Genomic DNA, 23,108 nt, shown 5'->3' on the forward strand with positions numbered 1-23,108 from the left:
TGAAAATAGAACACATCTGGATTCATGGTAGCAATAATTTTGAATTACAAGAAGATAGAAAAATATATCACATGCGTGGGGAAAACAAAGAAATTTCAACACAGGAAGTTCTTTTAAATTATGTCTAGTTTAATCCAAAAAAGTATTATTTTTTTCCTCCTCTGCATGCTAAATATGAGAACATAAATGGAGAACTATGTGTTTACAGAGAAACGGTTATGTCTCAAGAAACATACACTCAGCCACATTCCTTTACATGTATAAAGTCAGCAAAAATACATTCTCAGTTATGCGTGAGCTCAGAGAAGTTACCATCCACATAACCCCTCTTTGAAAAATTACTTGGAAGTGGGGCTTGCAAACTGAAAGATGTTTAAGAAAAAATAAATAATGAAGTCATAATACAAAAGGACCTGCCACCTTCTCCCTGTGAATATCACTAAGTATAACCCTCACCTCATGGCAAATGTCCTTAAATAAGAGACCACAATAATGAGAATGTGGAGAAACTGATGCATTCTTTCACAATGGTTGCCAAATAAAACTTCAGAGCAAACTTCATTATGAATTATTACCCTTCATTATAAAAATCAGTCTATAATTTGACAAGAAAAAACCCAAGAAAATTATTTCCCTCAGATATGATTAATCTTCTCATCCCAAATCTCAGTTAAACATGATAATAATTGGCTAAAACAAAAGGAGGGGGATAAAAATGAAAGACACTTAAACCTTAACATGATTATTTTTTAATTAAACTTTACTTTGAGATAACTGTAGATTCTTATGAGGTTGTAGAAAATAATGCAGAGAGATCCCATTTACTCTTTATGCAGTTTTCTCCCACTGGTAAGCTCTTGCAAGACTAGTACCATCACCAAAATATTAAGATTCAGGCATTCCACCAATCTTAAAATTTCTCCAACTTTACTTGTACTTGTGTGTGTGTGTGTGTGTGTGTGTGTGTGTGTGTGTGTGTGTATGTCTTTACTTCTGTGTATCTACCCACCAAAGTCAAAATACCTTACAGTTTACAGTTCTAACACTACAAGGATTCCTTCCTGTTGTCCTTTTATAACCACAACACCCATTCCATCCCTAACCCCACACAATCACTAATCTGTTCTCTATTCCTATAATTTTGTCATGTAATCATACAGTATATAACCTTTAGGGATGGGGTTTTTTTCACTCAGCATAATTCCCTAGAGATCCACTTAAGTTGTTGCATTATCACTCACTCATTCCTTCTTATAGATGAACAGTACTTTACAGTATAGCTGTACCACCACTTTTTTAATCATTCACCATTGAAGGACATCTAGATTGCTTCCAATTTGGGGCTATTATGAATTAACTTGCTATAAACATTCACATATGGATTTCTGTGTGAACATAAGTCTTCATTTCTCTGGGATAAGTGCCTAACGTTGAGTTGTACAGTAGTTGCATGTTTAGTTTTTTAAGTACCCGCCATATTGTTTTCTCCACTGGCTGTACCATTTTACATTCCTGTCAGTAATGTGTGAGTGATCCAACTCCTCACCATTCTCAGATTTTGGTGTTGTCACTATTTTGTATTTTAACCATTCTAATAGGTATGTGGTGATACCTCACTGAAGTTTTAATTTACATTTCTCTGATGACTAATGATGTCAAACAATAAACATGTTGAAGATCTTTTTATGAGCTGACTTGCCATCTGCATGTCCTCTTCAGTGAAAAATCTGTTCATGTCTTTGCCCACTTTCAAATTGGAGTCCTTTTTTTTTTCTTAACTGTTGAGTTTTGATTCCATTATGGTAGCGAATATACTCTGAATGATTTCAGTATTTTTCAATTTGTTGACATTTACTTTATTGCCCGTGATATGCTCTATATCGGTGACTTTGCCATGGGTGCTTGAGAAAAATATGTATTCTGCTGCTGTTAGGTGGAGTGTTTTACATATATGTCAATTACCATTGGTTGACTGTGTTGCTCAGATCTTTATGATATTTGCTGATTTTCTTTCTAGTATTTCTATCATTTGCTGAGAGTGGGATATTGAAATATCCAACTATAATTATAACATGAGTATATTTTAATACATTTTAGATTTTAATTGAAAACATAAAAAGAAGCACAGCATATGAAAAAGAAATGCAAAGATTATATATGATACATAATTTATTATAAAAACATGAAAAGGATGTTAGGAATATGTAAAAAATTAATGGCAATTATACATGGTGATAGGGTTATGGGTAACTTACTCTCCATCTTTAGATTTCTTTGTAATTTCCAAAGCAATATAAAAACCTTAAAAATTTCTGATTGGATGAATGATATATACTCTTATTTGTAGTTAACTGATAACTCAAATAATGCCACATTTTTCAAGATTTATTGTTCTCTCCTAGACCTTCAGGGATCACTCAAAATTATGTCCCAGGAATATGGTGGGCAAACACTCACCATACAGTATTCTAATAAGGGAGAATCTATTAGCAATATCAATCTTATTAATGATGATACTAATTAAAGAAAAATGTGTGGCTGTATTTTTAAGAATGGGACCATAATATAATATTTAATCTTGGTTATTTCTGCTATTATTGGGCTTTATATTATTTTTATCTGTGTTTTTAAACAAAACTTGAAATTCCTTTTTGCCACAATTTCTGAAAATAGGTTTGAGATACCTTAGAAAAAGGTTTTATCACTCTGAAGTATTGCCATCCTGTTTTCAGAAAACTATCAAATATATTCTGTAAAGTACGTATTTTTTTATTAAAATTTGAGCTGTGATTCTAATTTACTACTGAAATTTCATTTTAATCTACCTTCTCATGAAAACAACAACAATACACATAAGAGTCTTCACTGCATTTTCCCTTAAATATTATGCTTTTAACTTGTCCATGCTTCATTCAAAAATATTTTAGGCTTCTTTTCAAAACAAAAACTAACACATAATTTTTGTTTCCTAATTCAGTCTTCTCACTGATATACTATACCAGTTAGTTTAAAAGTTTATGGCCTTATCTCCATGAGTTATTTCACCAAAAAGGTAAAGTGTGTAGCTTTAGACAAATATAATTTGAACTAAGTCACCCTTCCTACATTCAAACAAATACATCTCACATTAAAGTTCTTCATCTTCTAGAGAATTAACTTCTCAGTCTCTACAAATGTCTGCATGAAAATTTGAAAATTCAGCAAAATATCTGTAATGTTCTTTATAATCCTGACACCAGTACTTTGTCTATATTTACTATAATTCTACCTTTAACTTCAACATATTTACAACAATTTGCAAAGCTTATTTCAAAGATGCCCCACTTTGGCAAATAAATAAAGCAACCTTTGATAAAATCAGAAAGTACTCTATCTTAGAGTACTTGACTGATAAACCAAGATCACCACAAATATACATAAACCTACCCAGCAGGCTGCCTGTTCTCCCATTTTAATGTGAACTGAAAAATTATCCCTATCTCTCCTTGCTGTCTTATAGTTTGGCTTCATAAAGTATACTCTTTAGTGTGTTAAGATTGATCATTTTATTCCTTTTCTGGCCTTGAATCTCACAGAAGTAGAGAATATTGAAGACATTAGATCAGGCATTTATTCTTCACTTTATCTCAATGTTCATAGGCGAAGTCTTTAATATTATTAAATCTGAAGGTCAGCTTCCTCTTACCATGTAGGATCTGAGTGTCCTTGTAGATGCTACTCCCTGAATGGCCCACATATTCATCCCACAAAAAGTGTGCCTGAGAAAGGAAACATGCCTGCTCCACCACAACAGAGAGGGACACAGCGGAGGAAGGGGCAAAGGACACATACACTGTGGGGCTTGTTTGTTTCTCTTTTGTTTCTTTAAGATGTTATGTGGAAAATCCATGAGATGTGAGCATTTAAGACTTGAAAAAAAATGCTGATTTAATTTAGAGGATAAAATTAATCAAGAGGTTCTAGAATTTTAATATGATGATATGCTGGCAAATAAAACTACATAATTTCTACTCATTTTGTTTTCTACTGATTTGGGCTTTATAAAGAGCTATGTCATCCAAAAACCTTTTTATTTTCCCCCTGAAAAACTGTTGCTTTAGGTATCTCTGGGTCCTACAGGATCAGGTTGGCCCTACAAGATCAGAGGAGAGGTGCGGTCTCAAGCTGTCACGTTCAAACTATAACACTTTCTCTTAAATGATATTTTATTCCAAGTATATTGACATTCGTGAGGTCAGACTCTCAGGAATAGTTACCAAATCAGTGTTAAATGCTTTGTCTCTTTTATTATCAATTTTATTAGGTAATCTTTATAAAGCAACCAGACAACATTGACTGAGGTCATTTACTTTGTATCTTCCACAAGAGTCTTTGCTTTTTTTCCCTCCAAATAATTGAGAACTGTACTCTGAGGACCCTTATAAGAACATAAATAGAATTTGACTCTTTTCTAAAGGATAATTTGAGGGGAAAAACTTTTACATTTGATTGTGTGCAGATAGTTGTTCAGGAAAAGGAATAATAGATTACATATCTAAAGAGCTCTTATAATTAGTAAGAAAAAGATTATGGAAATAGGCAAGGAATAGAAAACAGGAATTTACATGGAATTAAAAATAGCCAAAATTTATTTAAAAGACCTATCTAATGCAAATTAAAATGTAAGGGCAGTAATTTTTGTCTGACAATTACTAGTAATTACTCAATAACTATATATTGACTGAATGTATGTATTATAGTAACAAATTTCTGCCATCAAATTGGAAAAGACTTTTAAAAATGATATGAATTCTCAGACTTGACAGGATATCCAGGCAAAAGATAGCAGCACCAGGTAACTACCAATTCAAACTAGGGGTGTTTAACATCTAGATTCACCTTCAGCTCATAGTTGTTGGATAAAATTAAGAAGAGAAATACATTTTCGAACAGAATATAGTCATTCTCAACCCATTTGCACTTTAAAAAATAACTGACAACAATGTTAATGTAAATGAGGTTGCAAGGCAACCTCAACTTACTCTATAAAAGAAAGATTAGGGGACTTCCCTGGTGGCATAGTGGTTAAGAATCCACCTGCCAATACAGGGGTCACAGGTTCGAGCCCTGGTCAGGTAAGATCCCACATGCCGCGGAGCTACCAAGCCCATGCCCAACAGCTACTGAGCCTGCGCTCTAGAGCCCGCGAGCCACAACAGCTGACTGAGCTCGCGTACTGCAACTACCGAAGCCCGCGCGCCTAGAGCCCGTGCTCTGCAACAAGAGAAGCCACCACAATGAGAAGCCCAAGCGCCACAACCAGAGAAAGCCCGTGCGCAGCAACAAAGACCCAACGCAGCCAAAAAAATTTAAAAACAGAAAAATTAGTTTAAATAATATCATTTAAATGAAAAGGATTTAGAATACAAGAAATTTTACACTAAGGTATATATAAATAGATATTAACTCCAAATATTACTATCCCTGGTAAGAAAAGCATAGAGGATATAGAAAAGAGCAAAGAAGCAGATAATCGGAATAAGGTCACTAAACAGAGGTGGAGTTTCTCCTCCCCCATCAGCCTTGATTCTAAGACACAGTAGAAAACTCTGAGGGAAAAAAAAAAAGTGCCGATCTATCCTTGTCATATTATTGACACTTCTTAATGTTTGGGCTTCTCCTCCCAAAATTAATTATTTTCTTCTTCTACAGTTTATCTGTGGTGCCCAGAAACCACTGACTTCCTGGAATTTTTATTAAGAATTCCACATTCCTGCCATGTTTTTCAGATACTGTGGCCTCCGCCAATAAATTCTAATAAATTTTCACTTCTTTTCTTTCAATAACATCCTAGAGAATATGATTCAGACTCAAATTAATCACCGATCATGTTAATGGCTCCTAGGAGTTTACTTCCGATACCCCTTATTATATTAAATCAACTTGATAGTGTGCTAGATCATTGCTCAGCTGGGTTTTCATAAAAGCATTGGTATTTAATATGATTTATATCTGGTTTTCTGCTAATATCTTTGCTTATTGTGTGCTTTATTTTTAAAACAGACATTCTTAGCTAATGGCACCCCTTTAAAATATATCATACTTTAAAAATATTTTACAGGAAGCATTTTACAGTAAAATATGTTACTTATATTACAGTCACTTAATAGTGAACAGGAACAATTTATTTAATTTACAATCAAAATGTTAATATTTGACTTGTAGTTTGGAAAAAGTACATGTAAATATATATGTTTTGCTTGTTTAAAAGATCAATTATATGTCAAGATTATTAGAAAATTTAAAGCACTGTATTTTTTTTAAAGCTTTGCAGCAAAGGGGCAGCTCTGGGAAAACCATTTGAAGCATCTGCTGAAGATGTAGCAAGTGTGGCAAGTTTCATTGAGACAAAGCTTGTTACATGCTATCTACGGATGAGGAAACCTGACCTTGCCCTGAATCATGCGCACAGGTAAAATGAAGTATTAATAACTACAAGTAAGTACTATCCATGCAAGCAGAGGGTATTATGTGAGCCTGTATGATTAACTTAGATTCCATTTAAATTTAAAGACAAAACAAAAAACATTTCTTTACTACTCGATTTATGTTAAACGAGGCAATCATAGAGATCACAAAGGGCATCTCAAAACCTAATGGAAGAAAGAGAGCCATAAATAATTATCCATAAAGCCAGACAAAATAAAAAGGCAGGTAACTGTAGTAGCAAATTACAGCAGGAAGAAAGGAGGGTACGAATAAGGTTAAGTAAGGAACGAGAAAGATCAGAAGGATTTCCAAAACTGCCCAAAATACAGAGAATGGTAGAAGGAAATTCCAACTGTGAAACATGAGCAAAGACTCGAAAGCTTATCGCTTATTTGGAGATACCATAGCTGAGTCGAAGGATGCTATGCAGGGGTGAATGTGACAGCTGTCCAAAGGTGTAAAACACTTTTTAATCTATGTCCTTAAAGATTTCTTTTATATGTTTCTATCCCTCTTCAGAACTCTGTTTTAGCTTGTGGCTTCCTAGAATCCTCAGCCCTATCTTTGTTTTCTATAAAAATGTCCTGTTTCCTAAAAGTCTTGCTCTTATCATGGGTAATATTCAGTTTAATCTATGGCAAAGATAAAGTGATTATGTTATGTCTTTCAAATAACTCTTTTCTTAGAATTATGAAGCCTCTACCCCTCTCTGCCTGGCTTAGAGTGATTGACCTAAATATTTAGTCTTGTTCATTTTCTGATCTCACACATCCTGGACTTCTTTTGGATACAAATAATAAAACTAATATCAACATGAAAACATAATGCCTGCCCTGTTAATAACCACGAGGAAACACAATTATCAATTATATTAATACTCATTATGTCAGCAGGAGATCTGCCAATATGCTAAAAATCATTTACAACTCTACATCCACAATGATGTAAGAGTTCCGCCAAAGATCCTTCATGGCTCTAAGGAGACCTCAAGCTTGTAGGCTTAAGCTTGACATCAAGGACAACAAAACCACTTTTAATTCATAAGATAACCTGCTTGAAAGAAATTTTCTTGCTTTAAGTAAACTGCAGAACCTAAACACAGATTCTCTTTGACACCAAAGAAAATTAGACTCTAGTTTCTGGAAACACCTTATGCAACCATCATTTTCAAACCCAATATCAGGACATATGGTTATGTCAAAGAATTTCATTCCATTTCCCTTTGAAAAGAAAAAGCCACTTGGGTGACTTGTGAGCTCAATGGAAAAAATTATTTAAAATTGGGAATAGCCCAGAAAATCTATAGGCATACATAAACAACACTGAATTGAGATGCACTTGAAAGTAATTATTTATCACCTTCTCCACGGTTTTCACTACACATAAGAAGTGCCACCAAAATGGCCTGCATATTAAGGCCTCATTAATATCTACTGCGGGCGCGAGCCACAGCTAATTAATATCTCCTGGATATTAGAATGGTTTGATGGATTTTCAAATCATTTTCAATAATAAAAGGATTCAAAATGGTATGGTCATGTCAATATTTAATTCAGTGTTATAAAAATAAGTAACAAACATTAATCAAAATTGTACTAGAAGAAACAAGGATGCAAGGATTAGTTTCAATAGATTCACTATTTAGGCTTAGAAACTTTTATTTTAAAACTAAGCATGCTCTTTCGAGACCTTGAAAATTACTGAAGGGAGGATATATAATGATGAATAGTAAACTAATCTTCCCCATTATGCTAGGATTAACTTTTGTATCCTTTTTATTCTATTGTAAAATAACTTTTGCTTCTTTTTCTAAGTTGAACATTAAGAAATGGAAATCAATAGAGGTTAAACAGTCAATTCATACAATTAATAATGCACCAACTGAAATAAATCATTTTGCTACCCAGCAAAATGTCATATTGCAGAACTGCAGAAGACAGTGCATATGATTCTAATATTTAAATGTTTTTAAAGATCTCAGATTTTAAAGTAGAGCCTGAAACATAAATATATTTCTCAAAATAAATAAATTAATCAGGATACTCAGTCTATAAATAGCCTACAACCATTATACATTATACATTCAGTTATACACTGAATGCAGAATCTTGCTTTTGTATTATTACCACATTGTGATGGTTGATACTAATCATGGATCAAAATTAAAATATTCCCTTTTTGCATTTATTTGCATTTGCTGAAGCATCCTTTCTTTAATTTTATGTAAATGTGAGGTCTACTGCATATCTTTAGGAGATTTGTTAACACAAAAATTAGTTTGAAAACCATCACATAGTTTTGCTTCTGATAAAAAGTAACTGCCTGTTGTTCTGTCATGTAGAAGCCTACAAGAACCATAACTTTATGGTTTTAGGTTCAACAAAGATACATTTTGAAATTAATTAGGCAAGTGTTGACATTTAAAATATGATACTAAGTAATACAAAGGCTTTAGAAACAACTGCTAACAAGTTTTTCTTTTTTTAAATAATATATCCGAAGTGGCAAATATGGATATCACTTTTTTTTTTTTTACTTCAATCAAAAGTGATGCCTAGACTCATCAGTCAAACATATCAACTCTGTGCTCACTTCATCAAACTAGTATCATTGTTTATCAGAGGTGTCTTGAACATTCCTAAGACTGATTTCTAATTACTGCTATCTTATCAAGAATAGAAATCCTACTATAACTCTTTTCCTATCATACAATTATATGTTTATTTATATAATTGTAAAGATTCTAATGATGCATATCAACTTTTTTGCATATTTCCCACCTTTATATTGCTGTTGTTTGCTTGTTTTTGCTGCAGAATTTTGATGCCACAAGGTGGCAGGCAAGATGAAGTCTAAAATAGCAAATATGTGGAAATGAGCCTCTTTTCAAAATTGTAATGGTGTCATCTACATTCACTCATTCATTCAACAAATATTTATTGAATGCTCACCAAGAGCTTGTGCTAGGCAGTGGGGGTGGTAGTTGTAAACAGGAAATATGTGGTGTTTATGCATATTAGAAGAGGTAGCAAAGTTTAAAAAACAAATACTAATAAATATGAGAAAAAAGAGTGTGTGATAAATGCAACGAAGGTAATAACATAATTTCAAGTTGCAGAGGCAGCATTGTATGTTAAATCAGAGCATGGAGTCTGAATCTGACTGCTCAGGTTTTCATTCTGACTCCCCCACTCACCAGTTAGCCTGAGTTTAATTCTCTATAAAATTGTGTTATAATAATACTACCTATTTCACAAATACTATATCACAAGGTTTTGTGAAAATTAAACATAAACCCGTAGATTCTTTACTCCACCCATGATAGAGTTACTGGTACTGGGCCTGCCTTCCTGCTATAAGTAAGTATAAAACTGGACAAAATATATGAGACAACTCTGTTTAGGCACTGGAAAATGGTCATAGCAGGACTTTGATCCTTGAGAGAAGGACAGTATACATGGTGAGCCCCACAATTTTCTTAGCTTTTTGCTGGGGTTGTTTTCCTGCCCTTACTCAGGGAGTTGGAGATCACATTAAACGTTAAACTGAAATCTCAATGGGCTGAGGAGGCAGAGATTAGAATACAAGACTGCCAAAAAAGCTGTAATTTACAGGGCAGGTGACCAAAGGAGAAATAGCTTTGTGAGTAGGTTGGAGTTAGAAGACTGCATGAGGATTTGCTGCAGGTTCTTGGCCAATATAAGAAGTGAGACGTCAGGTAGCAGAGACTGCCTGCTATGGGACTAAGTGCTAAGTGAAAATACCAGAGGACCTGCAGTGATGGGAGATACTGAAATACCAGTGTGAAGAGACCTCACTGAGTACCTAAGGCATTCAGCTCAAACCCCAGAAAGATCCATGCTTTAAGAGTTAGTACCATGACCTCCAGAATGGATCACTCCTTAGGATTAAACTCAAAGGCAAAACAGACCTGCCTTAATAGAGACTAAAACCATGCATGACAAGAACAAGAGTATTTTGCATTTAATTGCCTGATAGGAAAAATATTCAACAACTTTGCAGGGATGATGTCATAATCTCAATTCCTTACAAAGTTTCATCCAAAATGTCTAGCATAAAATAAAAATTTCTGTACATTCAAAGAAATAGGGAGATGAGACTCATATTTAAGAAAATAAATAGTCCATACAATCAGACCCCAAGATGACCCAGATGTTAGAATTGGTAGAAAAAGATTTTAAAGAAGTTACAAAAAATAGATCCAAGGATCTTCAGGCAAAGATGATCATAATAAGTGAAGAGATGAGAATCTCAACAGAAAAACAGAAACTATAGAAAAAAACCAAATGGAGATTTTAGCATGGATTAATGAAATATCTAAAATAAAAATGTACTGATTGACCTTGACATCAGATTGAAGACTTAGTACTAAAGAAAGGATTAGTGAACATGAAGACAAATCAGTAGAAATTATCCCATATGAACACAGAGGAAAAAAAGATATTTTAAAAAATTAACCAATGCTTCAGTGACCTATCTATCCTCAGAGACAGTAACAAGCAATCTAGCATACATGTAACTGTCCCAAAGGGAAAAGAAAGAAAGAAAAGGGCATAAAAGTAATCAGTAGAAGTTTTCCAAATTTGTTTTTAAAAAAAGTAAAATCTAGTTAGCCCCAACTAAAATAAATACAAAGAGAACCACATCTAGAAACAGCATAAGCAAACTTTTGAAAACTCAAGACAGAGAGAAAATATTAAAGGCAGATAAAAGAAAACAATATGTTACACACAGGGACAATGATACAAATAACAGGTGACTTTTAATCAGAAATAATGGAGACCAAAATACAATGGAACAGGAAGTTTAAAGTGCTGAAAGAAAAATGATGTCAAACAAGAATTCAACAACAACAACAAAATTCTTCAAAAGGAGAGTGAGATATAAATACATTTTTAAATAAGTAAAGTTAAAAATTAATGTTGAGCAGATCTGTACTTTGAGAAATGATAAATAAGATATTTCAAGCTGAAGTAAATGACAGTAGAGTAAAATTTGGATCTACAAAAAGGAATGAAGAGCATCAGAAATGGTAAATAAGTGAGTAAACATAAAACACTATATATCTTCTCAAAATTTATTTAAGGATGAATGACTAAGGAAAAAATAGTGTTCTATCATATTATCTAAGGTAAAAATAATAAATAATAACATTACATATTTTGATGTGCAATATTTGACTACAATATCACAAAAACCTGTGGGAGGAGGCACAAATGGAATTTTACTACTAAAGTTTTTACATGAGGTAGCACAATATTAACTCTAAGTAGCCTGTGTTAAATTAAAAATGCATGTTATAATCCCTAGAGTAATCATTAAAAATATTACGAGTACAGCTAGAAAGCCAATTATGGACTTAAAATTATATACTAAAGAATATTTAATTAACTGAAGTCAAGAAAGGAGGAAGAGAAGAACAAATAATGGACGGGACACTGGAAGATAATAGCAGGACAATAGGTTTGAACAAAATCATTAATAATTACATTAAACATACTCACTAATTGACTAAACAATCCAATTATAAGGCAGATATCATCAGTCTGGATTAAATCACAAGATTCAAATATGTTCTATCTACAAAAAGACATAGTTTGAAAGTAAAAGGAAGAAAAATGACATACCATACAGTAAACATAAAAATCTGTTTTTCTGTCAGACTTGGCTATGTTACTATCAGACAAAGTAGGTCTCAGGGAAAAGAGTTATTACCAAGGATAAAAATAAGGCTCAACAAAATTCTGAAAATTTGAAATCTGACAGAGCTTTTTCTCTGACTATAATGCAATTAAATTAGAAATCATTAAGATATCTAGAAAAACCCCTCCAAGTACTTGGAAATTAAGCAATACACATCTAAATAACCCATCAGTCAAAATATAAGAAAATAAAATAACAAAGGCATGGATTTGAATTTCTGCTTCATCACTTACTATCTTTGACTTTCACAAGTAACTTAACTTCACTTTGCCTCAGTTTTCTCATCTTTAAGTAAACTGGTTAAAATCACTCCTAAATCTTAAAATATATCAGATTTGTATTTTGTTTCAATCCCACCACCAATAACGAATGCAGATTATTTTCAATGGTAATAACAGCAATAAACTCTATATATGCATAGAGGACACTATTATTTTTAAAATACCCTTTAGATGTGAAAAGATGTTCAACATCCTTACTTATTGGAGAAATGCAAGTCAAAACTACAGTGAGATACCACTTACACCAGTCACAATGGCCAACATTAAACAGTCTACAAACAACAAATGCTGGAGAAGGTGCGAAGAAAAGGGATCCCTCGCTACATTCCCATTAGTGGTAATGGGAATGTGCTGCAGTCACTATGGAAAAGAATATGGAGGTTCCTCAGAAAACTAAAAATAGAATCACCATATGATGCAACAATCCCACTCCTAGGCATATATCTGGACAAAACTATAATTCAAAAAGATACATGCACCCCTATGTTCATAGCAGCATTATTTACAATAGCCAAGACATGGAAACAACCTAAATTAAATGTCCATCAACAGACAAATGAATAAAGAAGATGTGGTACATATATGCAATGGAATCCTACTCAGCCATAAAAAACAGAAAATAATGCCATTTGCAGCAACATGGATGCAACTAGAGATTATCATACTAAGTGAAGTAAGTCAGAAAGAGAAAGACAAATACCATATGATATCACTTATATGTGGAAGCTAAAATATGACACAAATGAACTTATCTACAAAACAGAAACAGGCTCACAGACATAGAGAACAGACTTGTGGTTGCCAAGGGGAAGACAGGGTGGGGGAAGGATCAACTGGGAGTTTGGGGTTAGTAGATACAAACTATTACATATAGAATGGATAAACAACAAGGTCTTACTGTATAGCACAGGGAACTATATACAATAGCCTGGGATAAACCATAATGGAAAAGAATATAAAAGAAGAGTGTATATATGTGTATAACTGAGTCACTTTACTATACAGCAGAAATTAACACAACATTGTAAATCAACTATACTTCAATTAAAAAATAAGATAAAATAAAATACCCTTTTTGAACCCAAGATATACTGAATAAAGTAGACAATTTGGAATATTCTATGAAAATACAAGTTTGGGGGGCATCATTATTTATAACTTTGAGGATAATTAAAATGCTCAGAGGTGATATAAGCTTAAACCATTACAGACATTCATGAGTTTTAGAATAAACTGGTTCATAATAGAAATAACAGAAATTTTGAAAATTTCTTGCAGATCTCACGAAATGAGATATTTAAAATACAACATGCTCCTCTTTACCATAACTGAATGTTCAAAGTTTGGCCAGGAGTGACATGAGAAATATGGCAGAACAGGATGTTCCCAGCTTGTATCATCCCCTGGCAACAATAACTTGGCCGCCATTCACAGACAAAAAGTGTCTTTGTGGGAGCTTTGGAATCCAGGCAGGACACTGTGAAACCTCAGGGGGGCCCACAACCAAGGAAGTCTGTTTTAATAAAGCAGGCCCAAACCAAGGGGGATGGCACCCCTATAGTGTCCCTAGCAAGACTCAGAAACAGTTCTGACCCCTGTGGATTTGTCTATAGCCCCCTTTGACCTTGGTCCTGCCACCAGCACAAGATGCCAAGGAACCTCGGAGAAGTCATGCCTGCCTGTGCCTCAGTAATAAACCCACAGCTATGGACACTGAAGTAACTCATGATCTGACTCCATCTCCTTTCAGCCACCATCCATAAGCAGTCCTACCGGCCCAGGGACATGGCTGGAGACATACTTATTTGCATCCCCAGAGATCCTGAAATGTCCCTCTGACACAGCTCTAGCCCTTCCCCACTGCAGTCAGGGAACAGTTCTACCCACCTAGGGATCTGGTGGGAGACATGACCATCCATGCCTTCAGAGCTATGACTTCAGATCTCATTTCCAGTTGTGTACCCTGAAGCAATCTTGGGCCTCAGTTCCAGCTCCTATCAACCATAGTCCAGAGCCAGCCAGTCTGTCCAGGGACCCACCCAGTGGCCCAGTAGAAGCCCTCCCAAGGACTCAAAGAGAGGCATATCATTCCACATACCTGATAACAGGACCACTGTCTGAAGACCCAACTGCAGACCCTGAAGTGGAACCTTGTCCCAGCACCAGCCCTACTAATCAAGGTTCTAGAGGCAGTTCTGTCCATCCAGGGACGAAATAGGATCCACCCCAGCCCAAATCCCTGGTGAAAGGCTCACCAAACACAGAGCCCATTGTGAACACAGCAACAGCCAAGTAACCTAGCTCTAATCCATCTCAGCTGTAATTCTGCAGGTAATCTCATCAGCCTGGGAAACCAATAGAAGCCAACATTGGAGCACCTAAATATTTAAGGCAAACATTAACGACTGAAGGACTAAATAGACAGCAATACAATAATAGTAGGGAACTTCAATACCCCACTCTCAATAATGGATAGATTATCCAGACAGAAAATCAATAAGGAAAAAACAGACTTGAATAACACTATAGACTAAATTGATATAATTAACATATACAGAACATTCCATCGAACAGCACAAGAATACACCTTTTTTCCAAGCACACACAGAACATTCTCCAGGATAGATCATATGTTGGCCCACAAAGCAAGTCTTAACAAATTAATGAAGATTGATATCATATAAAGTATTCCTTGCCAACCACAATGATATAAAACTAGGAATAATAATGGGAGGAATACTGATAAATTCAGAAATACATGTAAATTAAACAACATACTCTGGAAAATCCAATAAAAAAGAAATCAGAAAATATCTTGAGACAAACAAAAATGAAAACACAACATACCAAAAACTTATGTAATGCAGCAAAAGCAGTTCTAAGAGGGAAATTTATAGCAGTAAACAACTACATTAAGAAAAAAGGAAGATGTCAAATAAACAAGCTAACTTTACACCTCAAGGAACTTGAAAAACAAGAACAAACTAAGCCCAAATTTAGCAAAACGAAGGAAATAATAAAGATTAGAGCAAAACGAATGAAAAAGAGACTAGAAAAACAATGTAAAAAATCAACAAAACTAGAAGATGTTTTGAAAAGATAAATAAAATTGACAAAATTTTAGCGAGACTAACCAAAAAAAGAGAGAGGACTCAAAATTATAAATGAACGAGAAGACATTACAGCTTATATCACAGAAATACAAAGGATCATAAGAGACTACTATGAAATATTATACACCAACAAATGGGATAGCCTAGAAGACATGGACAAATTCCTAGAAACATACAATCTGCCATGAAAAACATCAGGAAGAAATAGAAAATCTGAACAGACTAATAATAAATATGCATTTTGAAGCAGCAATCAAAAGCCCCCCAACAAAGAAAAGACTAGGACCAGATGGCTTCACTAGTGAATTATACCAAACATTTAAATAATTAACATCAGTCCTTCTCAAACTCTTTCAAAAATAGAAGAGGAGGAAATACTTCCAAACTAATTTTACAAGGCCAGCATTACTCTAATACCAAAGACAAATAAGGACACTACAAGAAAGGAAAATTACAGGTCAATATCCTTAATGAACATAGATGCAAAATTCCTGAAGAAAATACTAGCAAAGCAAATTCAACAGCACATTGAAAGGATCACACATCATAATCAAGTGAGATCTATTCTTGGGATGCAAGGTTCCCAGGACATACACAAATTAACAAACATGATAGATCACCTTAAGAAAATAAAAGATAAAAATTATATGATCATCTGAATAGATGCAGGAAAAAAGCATTTGACAAAATTTAACATTCTTTCATGATAAAAACTCTCAACAAATTAGGTATAAAAGGAATGTACCTCAACATAATAAAGACAATATATGACCATCATACTCAAAAGTAAAAAGCTGAAAGTTCTTCCTCTAAGATCAGGAACAAGATAAGGATTCTGACTCTTGCCATTTTTAATTCAACATAGTACTGGAAGTCCTATACAGAGCAATTAGGCAAGAAAAAGAAATAAAAGCCATGCAAATAAGAAAGGAAGAAGCAAAACTGTCTCTATTTGCGGATGATATGATCTTATAAATAGAAAGCCTTAAAGCCTCCGCAAAGAAATTGTTAGAACCAATAATGAACTCAGCAAAGTTGCAGGATACAAAATTAATATACAAAAATTATTTGAATTTCTATACACAACAGTGACTAACCAAAGAAGAAATTAAGAAAACAATCTTATTTACAGTAGCATCAAAAATAATAAATAATACTTAGGAATAAATTTAACTAAAGAGATGAAATACCAGTACACTGAAAACTGTAAGACTTTGATGAAAGATGGAAGAAGACACAAATAAATAGAAAGGTATCCTGTATTCATGGATTGGAAGAATAAATATTGTTAAAATTCCATACTACCCAAAGAAATCTATAGATTTAGTGTAGATTTATACACTAAATATAAAAAAGTTCAATGGCATTTTTCAAAGAAGTAGAAAAGAATCAGTCAAAATTCATGTGGAACCACAAAAAAACTGAATAGCCAAAGCAATCTTGAGAAAGAAGAACAGAGCTGAAGGCATCAACTTCCTGACTTCAAACTATATTACAAAGCTATCAAACCATAATGGTACTGGCATATAAACAGGCACACAGACCAATGGAAAAGAATAAAGAGCCCAGAAGTAAATCTGTATACGGTCAATGAGTCTAAGACAAGGATGTCAAGAATACAAAATGGGAAAAGGATAGTCTATTTAATAAATGACATTGAAAAAACTGGATATCCACATGCAAAAGAATGAAATTAGACCCTTATATTATATCATATACAAAAACCAACTCAAAATGGATTAAAGACTTAAATTAAGACCTGAAACTGTAAAACTCCTAGAAGAAATCATAGGGGGAAATCTCTTTGACATTGCTCTTGGCAGTGATGTTTTGAATATGACACCAAAAGCACAGGCAACAAAAGCAAAAATAAATAAGTGGGGCTATGTCAAACTAAAAACTTATGCACAGCAAAGGAAATAACAAAATGAAAAGGCAACCTATGAAATAAAAGAAAATATTTGCAAACCATATATTAGGGGTTGCAAACCATGGCAAGGAGTTAGACATCCAAAATACAGAGGGAAGAGATATGGGGATATATGTATATGTATAGCTGATTCACTTTGTTATAAAGCAGAAACTAACACACTGCTGTAAAGCAATTATACTCCAATAAAGATATTAAAAAATTTATATATATATATATATATATATGGAACTCTTACAACTCAATAGCAAAAAAAAAAAAATGCTGATTTTAAAAATGGGCAAAAGATTGGAACAGACATTTTTCCAAAGAAGACATTAAAATGGCCAACAGATATATGAGCATCACTAATCATCAGGGAAATGCATATCAAAACAATGAACTACCACCTCAGACCCGTTAGAATGGCTATTATCAAAAAGGCGAGATAACGAGTATTAGCAACGATGCGGAAAAAGGGAACCCTTGTGCACTGTTGATGGGAATGTAAACTGCTATAGCCAAAATGGAAAACAATATGGAGGTTCCTCAAAAAATGTTAAAGGAACTACAATATGATCCAGCAAGCCCACTGCTGGACATATAGCCAAAGAAACAAAGTCAGTATCTTGAAAAAACATCTGCATTCCCATTTTCACTACAACATTATTCACAATACCCAAGATGTAAAACAATCTAAGTGTCTGTTGACAGATGAATGGATAAAGAAAATGTGAAATAGATACATACACACACACAATATTATTCAGCCATAAAAAAGCAGGGAATCCTGCAATTTGTGACAATATGAATGAACCCAGAGGACATTAAACTAAGTAAAATAAGCCAGACACAGAAAGACAAACACTGTATGATCTCACTTATATGTGGAATCTAAAAAGTCTAACTCAGAGAACCAGAGAGTAAAATATTTGTTGCTAGGGCCTGAAGGTGGGGAAAATGTGGAGATATTCGTCAAAGGGCATAAACTTTCAGCATGGTGACTATAGTTAAAACTGTATTGTATACTTGAAATTCGGTAAAAAGATGCTGAGTGTTCTCACCACACTGGGGAAAAAAAAAACTATGTGAGATGTGAGGTGATAGGTGTGTTAAGTGATTGTAGTAGTCATTTCACAATGTATACGTGTATCAAACTATTACATTTTCCACCTTGAATACATACAGTTTTTGGCAAGTATGCCTCAATAAAACTTGGGGGAAAATTAAAATTAAAATAGTTAAGCTAAAAGAAAAAAAAGTGGCCATTAAATTCAACAAGTCAATAGCATTCGATGAAACAAAACAATTCTCACAATCTTAGGTGAACTTAAAACCACAATACTAATAGTAAAACAAAAGAGGACATTGCTGGAGCCAGTTTCTTGATATGAAAAAATGTTTAGGCTACTAAGTATCAGTGTTGATACTACTTATAGGGAGATAATAATAGGAAACACAAAAGAAAAAGATGTGATCTTACCTGAAATATACATAACCCTGGGTACCTCACAGTGCTTTGCTTTGAGAAAACATATGGGTGACTATTTTGTGGACATTGCCATTCATAAAAAGACATTACATTATCCATGCTGTTTTTCTAAGGAAAAGGCTTTTCTTAAGGAAAGGGCTTCAGTTTAAATATGCCTGCTCTTCCTATTCCTATCCTCTGTGTTCCCTAAATTACAGGGTGTTACTTTCAGTTGAATGAAATAAGCATAGTCTGTATGTGTTTGTGTGCCCGTGTATGCTTGTATGTTTGCATGAGCTTGCAAGTGTGGAGAAAACAAGGGGAAATCATGGCATGCCATTTTAAGGATATCAGGTTGGACTTTTAGCAAGTAGGCACTTTGCCTCTTTGAGAAGTTAGGCATATTAAAATACTGTATGAATCATTAGAACATTTATGTCTCTTTCTATTTTACCCCCATAAAAATATATTTACCTATGCAATAAAAAGATGCTTTCACCGAAGATTGTATTAAACACTCCAAGTTTTCCTTTCAACCCTAAAAAGGAATATAAAACATGCCAATTTCAACCCTAAAAAGGAATATAAAACAGGGCAAAGATTGTGTTCACTGTTATCATACTGCAAAGAACAGGTACAATACCTCTCTGCAGTGCAAAGCTGACCATGTTAAGCAATTGTTCTCAAGCAGGAACAAGAACAAGCATTTATTGAACACCTGCCAGGTAGCAGGTGTGAATTAGGCATTTCATATGCCATTTCAGTTAATCCTTCCAAATAACTTCCTGAGAAAGTTTCCTTACTACCATTTACAGATGAAGGAACTACATCCCAGCAAATCTATGATATCACAGTAATTTTTCTTTCTCCTAGATATTCTGGCTGTCATCACATTTCATCCTAAATTATGAAAATCATAGCATCTTTAAAATTTGAAGGGGTTCCCATACTGACGGTGGTGGCAGTGGGATGTGGTGGGCATTTTCCCTGTAATTAGAAAATCTAGGTGCAACTACCATTTCACTGGTGGTTTTGCAAAAGCCTTGATTTCCTCGTGTATGATCTGTGGATAATGCTGCTTAGCTTGGCAAGTTAACTGTACAATATTGATGCAACATAGCCTTTACATCACAAGATTCTAATATAATTACCATTTTTCACCCTTCCTTTACCTGAAGCCTGCCTCTTCTTTGTGATCATCACATGAATCAATAAAAACAGCCTTGTAAGGTAAATACATGGCCTTATTTCTGAAAGAAATAAATAATAAGAAAAAAGATAATGAAGATTAAAGCTAATAAATTCCAGAAAACAATTAAACATGGCCATATATTACCCAAGGAATATAAATGGCTAAGTGTCCCAGAGTCACTATGTGCTTATCTTAGTAAGAACCCAAGAAATAGGACACTGATGGCTCAGATACCTTATTAGAAATTTATTTTCTGCAGAAGGAGGAAAGGAGGAGAAGGAGGGGAAGGGAAGAGAGGAAGAGAGGAATGGGAGGAGGAAAAGGAAGAGATAACAATGACCATGTCTGATATGAGAGGAAAATTTGAACACGTAGTAAAGGCAAAAAAACAAACAAACAGAAAAAACCCACAAAACTTATTGACCCCTTCTTAAGTTTTCAATTATAGGAAGGTTCTGAAGCTGGGTCAGATTCCTTGAGTTGCCTGTCCAAGTTGCAAAAGATGTGATAAAAGGATCATACTCTGTTTATATTACAGAGTAATATAAACAAATATAATAATGTAAATATGTAAATGTATTTACAACCTTTCATGGTTATATCTGTACCACTTTTCATTATAACAAAGCCTGCAACAGATTAATTAAAATAACCCCACCTACAGCATTCCTCTACTGCCTCCATGACCCTTTGCCATTCCTCCCATGGCTCCTCACCGGAACACATCACCTCCTACCCTTACATTCAAGTTGACAGCATTTTACTTTACAATCATCTTGCTTGGTGTTTTATTTCTTATCCTAGCTTCCACTCTTTTTCTTCTAACAATTTAGGCTAGTCTTAACTCTGAGGTCAGTTATCTATTCAGCTTTCATCTTTCCTTTCCACTTACTCATTGAGATAAAAATGGTTCATAAATTAAGAAGCAGTATATTAGTGTATGGGTGTGGTATCTGATGCAACAATGCATCTGTCAATCAGGACCTCTATAAAACTTAAATCTACCAGTTATTGTTGGTTTATTCCCTTGTTTTTGATTTCCATATGGTTCTTGGAAAACAGAACAGACAGCGCTAATGCCCAGTTCCCATGCTGAGTACTGCCTTCAGGAAACGTTCATTTCGGTCCTCGAAGCTGGCAAGAAGGCTGCACAGACACTCCTTGTGGGTGGCTCTGTTCTTACATTATTTAAGAGGATTCTTTTATATTTGTTTCTCACTTTCTAATACACCAGCTTTTTTTTTTTAACATCTTTATTGGAGTATAATTGCTTACAGTGTTGTGTTAGTTTCTGCTGTATAACACAGAAAATCAGCTATATGTATACATATATCCCCATATCCCCTCCTTATCCCACCCCTCTAGGTGGTCACAACCTACTGGGAAGCAGTTACACAGCACAAGGAGATCAGCTTGGTGCTTTGTACACCAGCTTTAAAATCCATTCTGATGGGATGAACAAGTCACTTAGCCTTTCTGCAATTTCTTCCTCTGTAAATTCTCACTGGGATATTAAAAGTAATGATGTACTTAGAATTTTGAAATGTTCTAAAATTTGTAATTGGTGTGGCCTGGGCTAAGTACACATAATGAGAAAGATGAAATGTTTGTTTCTACTTCCTGAAAGGTCAATTAATTTTTTAAAATGTTCTAGATTTTAAACGGCTAATTCTGTAACTACAAAGTAAAGAAGAATAGAGGAGCTGCAAGTTTGCTTGTAATGCAGTGAAACAAGCTTCAGAAACCAAAGTCCTGGAGTTGAATCTCTGCACATCATTGAGTAACCTTGACTTTCACAAGTCATTTAACTTATCTTTGACTCAGTTTCTGTATCTCTGAACAAGGGATAATAACAATACCTTCCTATACACTTGTAAAGGGGGTGAAAGGATATTATAGATATGAAAGTGTTTTGCGGGGCTGGGGGGGAGCACAGGGTGGGATGAATTGGGAGATTGGGATTGACATATATACACTATCAATACTATGTATAAAATAGATACCTAATGATAACATACTGTATAGCACAAGGAACTCTACCCAATGCTCTGTGGTAACCTAAATTGGAAGGAAATCCAAAAAAAGAGGTGATATATGTATATGTATAGCTGATTCACTTTGCTGTACAGCAGAAATTAACAAAACATTGTAAAGCAACTATACTCCAATAAAAATTAATTTAAAAAAGAAAGTGTTTTGAAAATGGAAAATGTTTGTGCAAATCTTTTTTTTTCTTTTATTTACTAAATCAGAGTTTCTAAAAGTATTCCATCTGTCCTGCAAGATGTTCCACGAAAAAGAAAAGGACTCCAGTCTAGAAGTTCATGAAACAGGAAACCCTAATCCTTTCTTACAGGTTTATCAAGCACACTAGCACATTAAGCCTGTGAAAAGTCCTATAGTCGAAAAAGTAACTTAATTTTTTTATTTTAACGTTTTTATTTTAACATTTTTATTGGAGTATAATTGCTTTACAATGGTGTGATAGATTCTGTTTATAACAAAGTGGATCAGTTATACATATACATATATCCCCATATCTCTTCCCTCTTGCATCTGCCTCCCTCCCACCCTCCCTATCCCACCCTTCTAGCTGGTCAAAAAGCACTTTTTTCAAGCTTACGCTTTCCCCTCCCCGTGTCCTCAAGTCCATTCTCTAGTAGGTCTGCGTCTTTATTCTCGTCTTGTCCCTAGGTTCTTCATGACCTTTTTTTTTTTTTTACATTCCATATAATGTGTTAGCATACCGTATTTGTTTTCCTCTTTCTGACTTACTTCACTCTGCATGTCAGACTCTAGGTCCATCCACCTCACTACAAATAACTCAATATCATTTCTTTTTATGGCTGAGTAATATTCCATTGTATATATGTGCCACACCTTCTTTATCCATTCATCTGTCGATGGACACCTAAGTTGCTTCCATGTCCTGGCTATTGTAAATAGAGCT

At 34.3% G+C, this 23,108-nt stretch overlaps 1 protein-coding gene across 1 annotated transcript in view; it reads left to right on the forward strand.

Moving 5' to 3' along the window:
- Window positions 1–23,108, forward strand: part of SPATA16 (spermatogenesis associated 16) — a 228,118-nt gene that overhangs the window by 52,271 nt on the left and 152,739 nt on the right. The window contains exon 2 of the mRNA XM_030863342.2: window positions 6,306–6,451. Coding sequence (XP_030719202.1) covers window positions 6,306–6,451 — 146 coding nt within the window. The remainder of the gene's footprint in view (window positions 1–6,305; window positions 6,452–23,108) is intronic.

The sequence above is a fragment of the Globicephala melas genome, chromosome 4 (genome assembly GCF_963455315.2).
Source record: "Globicephala melas chromosome 4, mGloMel1.2, whole genome shotgun sequence".
NCBI lineage: Eukaryota > Metazoa > Chordata > Mammalia > Artiodactyla > Delphinidae > Globicephala > Globicephala melas.